This window comes from Ahaetulla prasina, chromosome 3 (assembly GCF_028640845.1).
Source record: "Ahaetulla prasina isolate Xishuangbanna chromosome 3, ASM2864084v1, whole genome shotgun sequence".
NCBI classification, from domain to species: domain Eukaryota; kingdom Metazoa; phylum Chordata; class Lepidosauria; order Squamata; family Colubridae; genus Ahaetulla; species Ahaetulla prasina.
The window spans coordinates 227,293,447-227,307,900 of NC_080541.1; the positions used below are offsets into that span (position 1 = coordinate 227,293,447).

The 14,454-nt window shown below is 46.3% G+C and overlaps 1 protein-coding gene across 3 annotated transcripts in view; it reads right to left on the bottom strand.

The window, feature by feature from the left end:
- Nucleotides 1–5,646: 5,646 nt before the first annotated feature.
- Nucleotides 5,647–14,454, bottom strand: part of SLC52A3 (solute carrier family 52 member 3) — a 21,121-nt gene continuing 12,313 nt past the window's right edge. For all 3 annotated transcript variants that reach the window (XM_058177198.1, XM_058177199.1, XM_058177197.1), the window contains 2 exons: nucleotides 13,483–13,606; nucleotides 5,647–8,712 (listed from right to left, as the gene is read on the bottom strand). In XM_058177198.1, coding sequence (XP_058033181.1) covers nucleotides 8,500–8,712; nucleotides 13,483–13,606 — 337 coding nt within the window. In that variant the 3' untranslated portion in view covers nucleotides 5,647–8,499. The remainder of the gene's footprint in view (nucleotides 8,713–13,482; nucleotides 13,607–14,454) is intronic.

Below are 14,454 nucleotides of genomic sequence, written 5' to 3' on the forward strand. Positions count from 1 at the left end.
TTCTTGCAGAAGTTTCAGTACCCCACTAGGTAACATCATCGGCGCTAGAAGGGAGAGACGTTGGCAGAGGGAAAAAAGAAGGAGACAGAGGAGGAGGAAGAGGAGAGGAAGAAGGAGAAGAGGAAGGAGGAGGAGAGGAAGAAAGATGATGAGGAAGAGGAAGAAGAATAGCAAAAGCAACAGCACGTAGACTTATATACTGCTTTACAGTTCTTTCCAGCCCTCCCTAAGCATTTTACAGAGTCAGCCTCTTGCCCCCAACAATCTAGGTCCTCATTTTACCCACCTTGGAAGGATGGAAGGCTGAGTCAACCTGGAGCCTGGTGAGATTTGAACTGCCAAATTGCAGGCAACCGGCAGTCGGCAGAAGTAGCCTGTAGTACTGCACTCTAACCACTGCGCCACCTCGGCTCTTAGAAGAAGAGGAAGAGGAGGAGATAGAGAAGGAGAAGGAGAAGAAGGAGGAGAAGAGGAAGGAGGAGGAGGAGGAGGAGGAGAGGAAGGAGGAGAGGAAGGAGAAGGAGGAGGAAGAAGAAGAGAGGAAGGAGGAGAGGAAAAAGAGGAGGAAGAAAAAGAGGAAGGAGGAGGAAGAAGAGGAAGAAGGAGAAGAGGGAGGAGGAGAAGAGAAAAAAGAAGAAGAGGAAGTAGCAGAAAGAGAAGAGGGAGGAGGAGGAGAGGGAGGAGGAGGAGGAAGAAGAGAGGAAGGAGGAGAGGAGGAGGAAAAAGAAGAGAGGAAGGAGGAGAGGAAGAAGAGGAAGAAGGAGAAGAGGGAGGAGAAGGAGGAGAGAAAGAAGAAGAAGAGAAAGGAGGAGGAGGAGGAAGAGAAGGAGGAGGAGAGGAAGAAGAAAAAGATTACAAGATTAGCTGGGAAGATTACAAATGAAAGGAGGAGGAGGAACCAGGAGAGCAGTAACTTATGGGGTGCTCAGTCTTGTGGCCTCCTTTCCGCTCTCTTGGTCCCCCTTTCCTGCAGACGTTTCATTACCAAACTAGGTAACCTCATCAGGGCTATGCCTCCTTGGCGGCTTAAAACCAATACAGTAAGACCACCTCCACTAAAAAGGACCCCTAAACCAAACATCTGCAAGGAAACCACCATCCGCAAACGGCACCCAGGAGGACCCACCTCCCCAACCCGCACCAGAAAAGGATGGCAGGGTGGGTACTTGTGGGGGGCGGGGCGGGTCCAACTAGCTAGCCTCGAGATTCCTGTGCCAGGCCGGGAATGAAAACCAAAGGCAGCTCCTCCTCCCTAGATCTGGGATTTTCTGGATCTAGATGGCCGGAGAAGCCGGCGAGGGCAACCCAGGACCTAGGAAGGAGGCCACGGCTGACGTCCTGGGACTCACCACAACCCCTTTGGCAAATCGGGCACAGCTTGGCACGTCCCAAGCCAGCTGCAGCCAGGGGAGACGCGGCTGCCCCCCGAGCGAGCCAGAGCAGGATTCGCTTTGCATGTCAATGGTGCCTTCTGCTTGCCAGACAAAGGCCCCCAAATTGGCATTTTATTAGCTCGGGAGTTAATTATTCCCCTGCCTTCTCTCTCTCTCTTTCTCTCTCTCTCTCTCTCTCTCTCTCTCTCTTGAGGCGACCCCTGGTGGCCAGAGGTAGAACAGCAGCCACCAGTGGGCTTGGAAAGGGTTCAAGAACTGGGTGGGCATTGGGTAGAGTGGAGTGGGGTGGCTTTTGACCTCAAAAAAGTCAAGAGGTTTGGAAAACGGAATTTTTTTTTACAGCTGTGTAAGTCTACCTTAAGAGGGACGCGGTGGCTCAGGGGCTAGGATGCTGAGCTTGTCGATCGAAAGGTCGGCAGCTCGGCGGTTCGAATCCCTGGTGCTGCCGTGTAACGGGGTGAGCTCCCGTTACTTATCCCAGCTTCTGCCAACCTAGCAGTTCGAAAGCACGTAAAAAATGCAAGTAGAAAAAATAGGGACCACCTTTGGTGGGAAGGGAACAGCGTTCCGTGCGCCTTTGGCGTTGAGTCATGCCGGTCACATGACCCCGGAGACGTCTTCGGACAGTGCTGGCTCTTCAGCTTTGAAATGGAGATGAGCACTGCCCCCTAGAGTCGGGAATGACTAGCGCGTATGTGCGAGGGGAATCTTTACCTTTAATCTACCTTGCTAGATAATTCCACCCTCCCTCCCTCCATTCATGCCATCTCTCCTTCCTTCCTTCTCTCTCTCCCAGCTCTCCTTCCTCCCTCCCTCTCCCTCCCTGCCCCATTTTATGACCTTCTTTGCCCCGGTTGTTAAGTGAATCGTTGCAGTTGCTAAGTGAGGGACACGGTCGTTAAGTGAATCTGGCTTTCCCGTGGTCAGAAGGTCGCAAAAGGGGATTGTGTGTGACGCCGGGACGTTGCGACCGTCATAAATATGAATCAGTTGATCATTTGAGCATGAGGATGCTGCAACGGTCGTTAAGTGTGAAAAACGGTCCCAAGTCCTTTTTTGTCGGGCGCCGCTGTAACTCCGGTCACTAAATGAACTGTTGTAAATCGAGGACTACCTGTATTGTCTTATTGGGGCCACCAGATGACCATGGGAAAGGACTTTATGATTATTATTTTTTCAGGTACGGATTGTTGTGTGAAGGCGGCTGCCGTCTTTTTGCTAATCAGAGTCACTCAGGAGTTAACCGATCCATCGATCAAGCTGGGAAAAACTGAAATTCCGATTTTAACTCCTGGCTTTGAGACGGAGTCCCTCCTCTTGCCGCTTGTCCAATTCCTGCTCCATTTTTAACGAAGGGGAGGTGGGTCTATGTTTTCCTGGGGGCATTGCCGGCTCTCCAGGCAGTCTTGGACGTTAAATGGGTCACTCTGGAGCGCCTTCTGTTAGCCGGCCCCTTCTCTGCTACCCAGACCTGATGGATGTTAAAGGAATGGAGGTGACACCGACTGTCAAGCCAGGATTTAGTGCAGCCAAGCCCAAAGGGGATGTCATCAGGATATATTTGTGTCACTCCAAGTCTCCTTAAAAAAACAATTTTTTCGGGGGGGGGGGGGGATAAAGAGGCTGCTGGCCATTTGCAAAATGGGGAAGGAAGTTTAGCTCCTGGGCCTGGCTGAAAGAAGGGGAAAAAGAAGATGCTGGTTGAGACAGAAAGGGCTGGGGGGGGGCAGGAAAGGAGGAGGGGAGGGGGCTTGGTGGGTGAGAATTATTTTTGAACAATTCACTCTCACCGGTCAGGGCCCTGCTAAAAAATGGCGCTGCAGAATTCCACTTTCTGCCCCACCGGGAGAAAGCCAGTTTCTGTGGCCATTAAGGTGGCTTACATTTCAGTTACCAAGAGGGAAAGAAAGAAAGAAAGAAAGAAAGAAAGAAAGAAAGAAAGAAAGAAAGAAAGAAAGAAAGAAAGAAAGAAAGAAAGAAAGAAAAGAAAGAAGGGAGGGAGGGAGGGAGGGAGGGAGGAGGAGGAGGAGGAGGAAGGAAGGAAGAAAGAAAAAGGAAGGAAGAAGGAAAGGAAAAGAAAGAAGGAAAGAGCGAAGGAAAAGGAAAAGGAAGGAAGGGGAAGGAAGAAAGAAAGAAGGATGAAAGGAAGGAGGAGGAGGAAAGGGAAAGAAAGAAGGAAAGAAAGAAAGAAGGAAAAGAAAAAAGAGGGAGGGAGGAAAGAAAGAAAGGAAAAGGAAGGAAGGAAGGAAAAGAGAGGCAGAAGGAAAAGAAAAAAGAAAGGAGGAGGAGGAGGAGGAAAGGAAGGAAGGAAGGAAGGAAAAGAGGCAGAAGGAAAAAAAAAAAGAAAGGAAGGAGGGAGGAAAGAAAGAAAGGAAAAGGAAGGAAGGAAGGAAGGAAGGAAAGAAGAGGCAGAAGGAAAAGAAAAAAGAAAGGAGGGAGGGAGGAAAGAAAGAAAGGAAAAGGAAGGAAGGAAGGAAGGAAAGAAGAGGCAGAAGGAAAAGAAAAAAGAAAGGAGGGAGGGAGGAAAGAAAGAAAGGAAAAGGAAGGAAGGAAGGAAAAAAGAGGCAGAAGGAAAAGAAAAAAGAAAGGAGGGAGGAAAGAAAGAAAGGAAAAGGAAGGAAGGAAGGAAAAAAGAGAGGCAGATAGGTACATATGTAGGTAGGAATGGGTGGAGGGAAGGAAGGGAGGAGGAAGGAAAGGGAGAAGAGGGGAGGGGGAGAAGAGAGGAAAAAGGAAGGGAGGGGAGGAGTGGAGCGGAGAGGAGAGAGGAGAGGAGAGGAAAGGAAGGGAGGAGGAGTGGAGCGGAGAGGAGAGAGGAGAGAGGAAAAAGGAAGGGAGGGGAGGAGTGGAGCGGAGAGGAGAGAGGAGAGGAGAGGAAAGGAAAGAGAAAAAAAAGGAAAGGAAAGGGATCCATTAGCCATCCAGCAAGGTAGACTTACAGAGAAGTAGAAAGTTCCATTTTTCAAATGGAAAACTGAAGCTGCTTGTAACTACCTGCCATTACGGTCAAAGAATAACCTAGAAATGACTAACTGAATTGACTGCTTCTAAAAACTCTACAAGAGAGCTTGTTTCTTTGGGGGGATGGGGGTGGCGGGGTTCATGTCCCTCCAGAGATCAAGAAGAGCCCCCCCTCCCTCGCTGGCCCTTCCTGGGGCCCCGAGACCCCAGCTGTGTGCAACCTGCAGTAGTGCTATTGCGTCTGTAATATAATGGATTTTATCCTGTTTATTGTCTGCCGCCGTGAGTCCCTTGTCCAGAGGGGCAGCTTGACAAATCGACTCAAAACATAAATAAAAATAAACCTCATTTCCATTTAATAAGTGAGGAATCAAGACGCTGAGCATGGATTGTTCAAAGATTATTCTCACTCACCAAGTCCCCCCTCCCCTCCCCTCCTTCCTTCCTTCCTTCCTTCCTTCCTTCCTTCCTTCCTTCCTTCTTTCTTTCCTTCCTTCCTCTCATTCATGCCCCCTGTTGGTAATTCAGATATAACCCACCTTAATCCCCAAAGAAGCCGGATTTATCCCTCTGGGATGGAAGCTAGAATTCTGTAGTACCATTTTTAGCAGGGCGCATTTTTAGCATGGATTATTCAAAGATTATTCTCACTCACCAAGTCCCCCCCCTCTCTCTTTCCTTCCTTCCTTCCTTCTCTCCTCCCTTCCTCCCTCTCTCCCTCCATTCTTCTCATCTCTCTCTCTCCTTCCTTCCTTTCTACCTTCCTTCCTGCCTTCCCACCCTCCTGCCTGCCTCATTCATTCATTCTCTCCTTCCTCCCCTTTCTTTCTCTCTCTCTATCACTCTCTCCTTTCTTTCCTCCCTCCCTCCCTCCCTCCATCATTCACTCATTTATTCATTCTCTCCTCGTTCTTTCTTTTCTTTCTTTCTCTCTCTTTCCTTCCTTCCTTCCTTCTCTCCTCCTCCCTCCTCTCTCCCTCCCTTCTTCCCATCTCTCTCTCCTTCCTTCCTTCCTTCCTTCCTTCCCACCCTCCTGCCTGCCCCATTCATTCATTCTCTCCTTCCTCCCCTTTCTTTCTCTCTCTATCGCTCTCTCCTTTCTTTCCTCTCTCCCTCCCTCCATCATTCACTCATTCATTCATTCTCTCCTCGCTCTTTCTTTCTTTCTTTCTCTTTCCTTCCTTCCTTCTCTCCTTCCTCCCTCCCTCCCTCTCTCCCTCCCTTCTTCCCATCTCTCCTTCCTTCCTTCCTTCCTTCCTCCTTCCTTCCTTCCTTCCTTCCTTCCTTCCTTCCTTTTCTCCATTCCTACCTACATACGCACTTCTCTTTTCCTTCCTTCCTTTTTCTGGAGATCTTCTTCCGAATGTCCATCTGGAAGGAAGATCCCGGGCTGGCTCCCAATGTGGACAAGGATCCATTAGGTACCGTAGCTACAGACTTTTGAAACCAGCCAATGTGGGATAAGCATTTGGGTGTTAGGCTAAGTACAGTGGTTCTCAACCTGTGGGTCGGGACCCCATTGGGGGTCGAATGACGATTTGCCAGGGGTCGCCTAAGACCATCGGAAATATGGGAGGTATACTTGCGAGTCGAAGAATCGCGCTCCAATGGTTGACTCCACAAGCCAGCTGCAGGCTCTTCAAATCGCTAGCCGAATTCGGCTTCAGGCGCGATGAATTAAACAAGAGAGAAATCTTTGCTCTGATGTCTCCCTCTCAAGCCAGCTGCAATCACTCCCAATCGCTCGCCTAATCTGGCTTCAGGCGCCATAAACTTAATAGGGGAGGAGTCTCCGCTTTAATGCCTCCGTCCTCAAGGCAATCGCAAGCAGTTCAGATCGCTAGCCAAGACGGCTTCAGACGCGATAAATTCAAAGCGAAAATAATTTTACGGTTGGGGTCACCACATCGTGGGGAATTGTGTTAAAGGGGTCGCAGCACTATAAAGGTTGAGAACCACTGGGCTAAGAGAAGGATTCAAGGAGACACCCCGAAAACATCCAATTAGACGCATGAGGTGGGAAATCCAGCCGCAGAAGCTCCTTTGGGCCCACCCAGCAGAGTTGTTGTTGGGTAAAAAAGGGAGAAGAGAAACCTTGAAAACTCTCAAAGCACTGTTTCACAACCTCGGGCAGTGGAACTTCAACTCCCAGAATTCCCCAGCCAGCTAAGGAACAAATTGTGCTAGGATTTCCGGACATTACTATCTCCATCCCAATGTGATAGGCTGGCAGCAGGAGGCGTGTCTTGACCCCTGCAGCCAATCATCATTGGCGGAGCTATCGGGCCAGAATTCTGCAATCTAGAGGCTTAATTGGGTAGCCGCTCTTTCTCTCCAGTTCCTTTTCCTGGAGGATTATATGGGTGAAAAGGATAAGTTGAGTGGATCTGGGCGATCATGCATCAGATCCTACCCCAACTGTTGGAGTTGATTCAGCCCTGGCACGACTGGATCTCCTTAAGATTGATCGCGTAAAGCAGGGGTCTCCAACCTTGGCCACTTTGAGACTTGTGGACTTCAACTCCCAGAATTCCTCAGCCAGCTTTGCTTCACACAAACTTCAGAGGATAATTAGAACTGCAGAAAAAATAATGGCTACCAACCTGCCTTCCATTGAGGACCTGTATACTGCACGAATCAAGAAGAGGGCCGTGAAAATATTTACAGACCCCTCGCATCCAGGACATAAACTGTTTCAACTCCTACCCTCAAAACGACGCTATAGAGCACTGCACACCAGAACAACTAGACACAAGAACAGTTCTTTCCCAAAGGCCATCACTCTGCTAAACAAATCATTCCATCAACACTGTCAAACTATTTACTGAATCTGCACTACTATTAATCTTCTCATCGTTCCCATCATCCATCTCCTTCTACTTATGACTGCATGACTGTAACTTTGTTGCTGGCAATCCTTATGATTTATATTGATATATTGACCATCAATTGTGTTGTAAATGTTGTACCTTGATGAACGTATCTTTTCTTTTATGTACACTGAGAGCCTATGTACCAAGACAAATTCCTTGTGTGTCCAATCACACTTGGCCAATAAAAATTCTATTCTATTCTATTCTATTCTATTCTATTCTATTCTATTCTATTCTATTCTATTCTATTCTAAGTGGCCAAGGTTGGAGACCCCTGGCTTAAAGTAAACCCTGCCTTAACATAACATAACATAACATCAGAGTTGGAAGGGACCTTGGAGGCCTTCTAGTCCAACCCCCTGCCCAGGCAGGAAACCCTACACCATCTCAGTCAGATGGTTATCCAACATTTTCTTAAAAACTTCCAGTGTTGGAGCATTCACAACTTCTGCAGGCAAGTCGTTCCACTTATTAATTGTTCTAACTGTCAGGAAATTTCTCCTTAGTTCTAAATTGCTTCTTTCTTTGATCAGTTTCCACCCATTGCTTCTTGTCCTGCCCTCAGGTGCTTTGGAGAACAGCCCGACTCCCTCTTCTTTGTGGCAACCCCTTAAACCCCTTGTTTAAGGTTTATTCATCATTTCTCATTTTAGAACATAGACTAAAAAAGTCGGACGGGATCTTAGAGGTCTTCTAGTCCACCCCCACCCTGCTCGAGCAGGAGAGAACCTATTCCATGTCGGACCGTCTCACTTAGTAATAGGAATTTTGGGCTCAACGGTGGTCATACGTTGAGGACTACCTCTCCGGGAAATGCAACTCCTTTCTTACGAAGACATTCCAACTTAAGAAGGTAGGTTCATGGACCACATCTTCTCATTCAATGAAAGTTGGTTTATTCTTAAGCACGACTGTCTGACCTGGGGTGCCAAAGTCCAAACAAACAAAAGATGGCAGCAAAGTTATGAGTTCTGCAGACCCAGATTTTTCTCGGCCGAGCTACATCCACCCTACTTTAAGGACCCCCCCCCCCAAAAAAAGTTAATATGGGTTGAGCAAAAACTCAAAGAGTGTGTTGAGTTTGCTCCCTGGCCTGCTGTTGACTCTGAAGACGTGGTCCTTCGTAAACATCCTCCTTGGCTTGCTAAGCTCCCCAACTCTTTGCCTTCTTTCGGTCCAAAAAGACTTATTTTTGACTATTTCTGGAAGGCATTTCCCATGATGCGCATGGTTGGCATGCTTGGCACAGCCACTGTTCGGATCCTGGCACGTCACGCCGGGCACTGGAAGCTGCAGAAGTCAGCCGACTTGAAGAAGTAGTAGATGTTCACCAAGGGGAACATCAGCAGAGCTCCTAGCAGAGACCCCAGCTGCTCCACCGCGCCGTACCAGACCAGGGCGTTGTGGCTGCAGCTGCGAAGAATCATCCCTAGCATCACCTTGACGTAGGTGAGGGTTCCCGTGAAGGATACCCAGGAGATCACCTGCCGAGAGAACGAGAGAAGAAGCCGGTGAGAAGTTGCCAGCTTGAGATCTTGGAAGTTGTGGATGGCTCCATCACGGGAGGTTTTTAAGAAGCGATTGGACAGTCATTTGTCTGAGATGGTATATGTTGTCCTGCTTGAGCAGGGGGCAGGACTAGATGACCTTTACAGCTCTATTCTATTCTATTCCATTCCATTCCATTCCATTCCATTCCATTCCATTCTACTCTACTCTACTCTACTCTTTCCTAATTCCATTCCATTCCATATTCTATTCTATTCTATTCTATTCTATTCTATTCTATTCTATTCTATTCTATTCTATTCTATTCTATTCTATTCTATTCTACTCTACTCTATTCTATTCTATTCCATTCTACTCTATTCTACTCTTTCCTAATTTCATTCTATTCCATTCCATTCCATTCCATTTCATTCTATTCTATTCTACTCTATGATTCCTATTCTATTCTATTCTATTCTATTCTATTCTATTCTATTCTATTCCATTCTACTCCATTCTACTCTACTCTACTCTTTCCTTCCATTCTATTCCATTCTATTCTATTCTATTCTATTCTATTCTATTCTATTCTATTCTATTCTATTCTATTCTATTCTATTCTATTCCACTCTATGATTTCTATTCTATTCATTCCATTCCATTCCATTCCATTCCATTCTATTCTATTCTATTCTATTCTATTCTATTCTATTCTATTCTATTCCACTCTACTCTATGATTTCTATTCTATTCTATTCCATTCCATTCCATTCCATTCCATTCTATTCTATTCTACTCTACTCTACTCTTTCCTAATTTCACTCCATTCCATTCCATTCTGTTCCGTTCCGTTCCGTTCCGTTCCGTTCCGTTCCGTTCCGTTCCGTTCCGTTCCGTTCCGTTCCGTTCCGTTCCGTTCTGTTCTGTTCTGTTCTATTCTATTCTATTCTATTCCACTCTACTCTATGATTTCTATTCTATTCCATTCCATTCCATTCCATTCCATTCCATTCCATTCCATTCCATTCTATTCTATTCTATTCTATTCTATTCTATTCTATTCTATTCTACTCTACTCTACTCTACTCTACTCTACTCTTTCCTAATTCCATTCCATTCCATTCCATTCCATTCCATTCCATTCCATTCCATTCCATTCCACTCCACTCCACTCCACTCCACTCCACTCTACTCTACTCTACTCTACTCTACTCTACTCTACTCTACTCTTTCCTAATTCCATTCCATTCCATTCCATTCCATTCCATTCCATTCCACTCCACTCCACTCTACTCTACTCTACTCTACTCTACTCTACTCTACTTTATGATTCCTATTCCATTCCATTCCATTCACAATTGAGCTCCTGGACAGCCATTTCTCCTAAGTGGTATAAGGCAGGGGTCCCCAATTTTGATAACTTTAGCACTCGTAGATTTCAGTGTTCCCAGAATTCCTCAGCCAGCCATGGTCCGGGAATCTACGGGCTTGAGTTCGATTATGGCATGCTGGCAAAGTTGCATAGTGGCTGAAGAATTCTGGGAGTTGAAGTCCACAAGTCCTAAAGTGGCTAAGGTTGGAGACCGTTGGTATAGGGTCTCCTGCTTGAGCTGGGGGTTGGACTAGAAGACCTCCAAGGTCCCTTCCAATTCTTGTTCTTCTTTATTCTTTGAGACTTAAAGCATTGCAGAGGCAAGCAAGGATTCTGAAGAACACGGTTTGAAAAACTCTTTTAAGGCCGTGTTTCTTGACCTCAGCAATTTTAATCTCCTAGGTCAGGGCCTCTCCAAACACGGCAACTTTAAGGCTTGTGGACTTCAGCTCCCAGAATTCCCCAAGCTGGGGAATTCTGGGAGATGAAGTCCAAAAGTCTTAAAGTTTTCAAGTTTGGAGAGCCCTGACCTAGGAGATTAGAATTGCTGAGGTCAAGAAACACGGCCTTAAAAGAAGTCGAGGTATCTGTAGCTACTAAGGAAATGATACAGAGCAGGGGTCTCCAACCTTGGCAACTTTAAGACTTGTGGACTTCAATTCCCAGAATCCCTCAGCCAGCAAAGCTGGCTGAGGAATTCTGGGAGTTGAAGTCCACAAGTCTTAAAGTAGCCAAGGTTGGAGACCCCTGATACAGAGGGCAATTTTTTTTCATGATACCTGTGCAAATTTCACTTTTGGACTGCCTCGAATCTGTCCATTTTATCAGACAAATTCGCTTCCCCCCCCCCAGTTTTTCTCAAATTGGCGCTTTCCTAATATATGAGAATTAGAATTGTAAAAATATACCGTATTTTTCAGACTATAAGATGCATCTTAATTTAGAAGAGGAAAAATAGTTTTAAAAATGTTTTTGGCCTCCCTTTTTGGGGGGCCTTTTTTCAGCCGTTTTCCAGTCTTTTTTCGGCCTGTTTCTGGGGCTTTATTAGGCCCATTTTTGAGGCTTTTTGTGGCCCGTTTTTGAGGCTTTTGGGGGGGGCTGTTTTGAGGCTTTGGGGGCATTTTCGAGGCTTTTCAGTCTTTTCGGAAAAACGAGCTTAAAAAGCCTCAAAACAGACCAAACCCCCAAAACGGCCCCCAAAATCCCCTCAAAAATGGACCCCCAAAAAAGCCTCAAAAATGGACCTTAAAAAGCCTGAAAAAGGCCCAAAAAAGGCCCGAAAACGGGGTGTGCAGAGCCCCAAAAAACAGCTGGTCGGTGGGTGGGGCTTCAGCAATATTCGGTCTGTAAGACGCACAGACATTTTCGCTCCCTTTTGGGAGACCAAAAAGTACGTCTTATAGTCTGAAAAATACGGTAAACTTAAAAAATATATTAGAATTGCAATTCACGGGATTCCTGCTTCTGCATTTTCCAATTTGTTCTGACATAATCATGCGGAATAAAAATCCAGGGAGCACACAGGATCTCAGCCCTTTTCTGTTCAGGATCTCAAGCCATGTGATCCTGACTACCATTAAACCATCTTTCCAAGCAGCCTCCATGTTTCCAGTGTCTTTGTCCCCACTTGGAACTGAACCCAGATGGATATTTCTTCCAACATCCCGAAGGCCATCACTTTGCTAAACAAATAATTCCTTCAACACTGTCAAACTAGTTACTAAATCTGCACTACTATTAATCTTCTCATCGTTCCCATCACCAATCTCTTTCCACTTATGACTGTATGACTGTAACTTGTTGCTGGCAATCCTTATGATTTACACTGATATATTGACCATCAATTGTGTTGTAAATGTTGTACCTTGATGAACGTATCTTTTCTTTGATGTACACTGAGAGCATATGCACCAAGACAAATTCCTTGTGTGTCCAATCACACTTGGCCAATAAAAATTCTATTCTATTTTATTCTATGCAAGGCAGTTATATGAGTTGTGCCCGGTTTACATCCTTTTTGCCCCCATATTTAAGCAAATCACTGCAGCGGTTAAGTGATTTAATAACCACGAGGAGGCTGCGACAGTCGTAAGTGTGAGAATCGGTCATAGCTCCCGTCTGTTCAGTGCCGCTGTAGCTTCAGACGGTCACTAAATGAAGGACTGTAAGTCAAGAACTACAGGCGGCCCTCGACTTACGACCGCGACGGAGCCCAGAACGTCTGTTGCTACCTGAGACGTTTGTTAAGTGAGTTTTGCCCCGTTTTACGACTTCTCTTGCCACCGTTGTTAAGTGAATCACTGCCGTTCTTAGGTTAAGAAAGTGCATCTGGTTTCCCGGTGGACTTTCCTCGTCGGAAGTTCGCAAAAGGCGACCACGGGACGTGGCCCCCGGGATGCTGCAACCGTCATAAGTACGAGTCAGTGGCCAAGCACTTGAATTTGGATCACGGGACTACAGGGATGCTGCCACGGCCGTAAGCATGAAAAACGGTTCTAAGTCACTTTTTTCAGTGCCGTTGTAACTTCGGTTGCTAAGTGAACCGTCGTAAGTTGAGGAACGGAACGGAATGGAATTTTACTGAGCCTTAATTGCGGTCGTAAGCCGAGGACCCTCTCCGTGGCTCGAGCTGTTGGTCTGGTTCAGATGACACCTTCGGAGAGAGTATGGCTGAGTTCTCTGCAGACATGGTACCACAAAGTCCATCATGCTGTGCGAATAACAACAACAACAGCAACAACAACAACAGAGCTGGAAGGGACCTTGGAGGCCTTCTAGTCCAACCCCCTGCCCAGGCAGGAAACCCTACACCATTTCAGACAAATGGCTATCCAACATTTTCTTAAAAATTTCCAGTGTGAAAAACTCAAACAAGCAGAATGACAGAGTAGGAAGGGACTTTGAAGATCTTCTAGTCCAACCCCCTGCTCAAGCAGGAAACCTTATACCATTCCAGACAAATGGTTGTCCAGTCTCTTCTTGAAAACTTCCAGTGTTGGAGCATTCACAAGTTCTGGAGGCAAGTCGTTCCACTGATTAACTGCTCTCAATGTCAGGAAATTTCTCCTTAGTTCTAGGTTGCTTCTCTCCTTGATTAGTTTCCACCCATTGCTTCTTGTTCTGCCTTCAGGTGCTTTGGAGAATAGCTTGACTCCCTCTTCTTTGGGGCAACCCCTGAGATATTGGAACACTGCTATCATGTCTCCCCTAAATCCTTCTTTTCATTAAACTAGACATACCCAGTTCCTACAACTATTCTTTGTATGTTTCAGCCTCCAGTCCCCTAATCGTCTTTGTTGCTCTTCTCTGCACTCTTTCTAGAGTCTCAGCATCTTTTTTACATCCAACCCCTCGTATTTCCCACCCGCAGGAAGCGATCGAGTGGCCGACTTACAATCAGGGCATCTCCCCAGTTGGATGCTTGCAAGAGGGGGCAGGGGCTCAGCACAGCCATGGCCATGTTGTAGACCCCAAAGACCGTTCCTGCAGCCATCACGACCCAGAGGAACAGAAGAGACCTGCAGAGGGGAGGAGGGGGGGGGAGAAAGAAGAGAGCTTGTGGGTTGCCCACAGCAAGCCGACATCCAAAGGAAGAAGTGGTTACGGAGCAGGGGAGGAGATGTAAACTGGGTTTACATGCCCTACTAAGCCAGGATTAAGCTAAGAATGAATGGGCAGCTGGTGAGCCATTAAAAGAAGCTTAAGAAAGGAACTGGAATTTTGATATTACAGGGTCCTTGCTGGGTTTTTGTTTTTTTTATTTGCATTTATACCCCGCCCTTCTCCGAAGACTCAGGGCAGCTTACACTGTGTTAAGCAATAGTCTTCCTCCATTTGTATATTTTATTTTTTATTTATTTTATTTATTTATTTATTTTATTTATTTTATTTTTTTAAATTTTATTTACATTTATATCCCGCCCTTCTCCGAAGACTCAGGGCGGCTTACAGTGTATAAGGCAATAGTCTCATTCTATTTGTATATTTACAAAGTCAACTTATTGCCCCCCAAACAATCTGGGTCCTCATTTTACCTACCTTATAAAGGATGGAAGGCTGAGTCAACCTTGGGCCTGGTGGGGCTTGAACCTGCAGTAATTGCAGGCTGCTGTGTTTTAATAACAGGCTTCTTACAGCCTGAGCTACCACGGCCCCTTTGTATATTGTATACAAAGTCAACTTTTATTGCCCCCAACAATCTGGGTCCTCATTTTACCTACCTTATAAAGGATGGAAGGCTGAGTCAACCTTGGGCCTGGTGGGGCTTGAACCTGCAATAATTGCAAGCAGCTGTGTTAATAACCAGACAGACTTAGTCTGCTGAGCCACCAGAGGCCCTGTTCTCTGAGCTGTTTGCTTGCAGGCG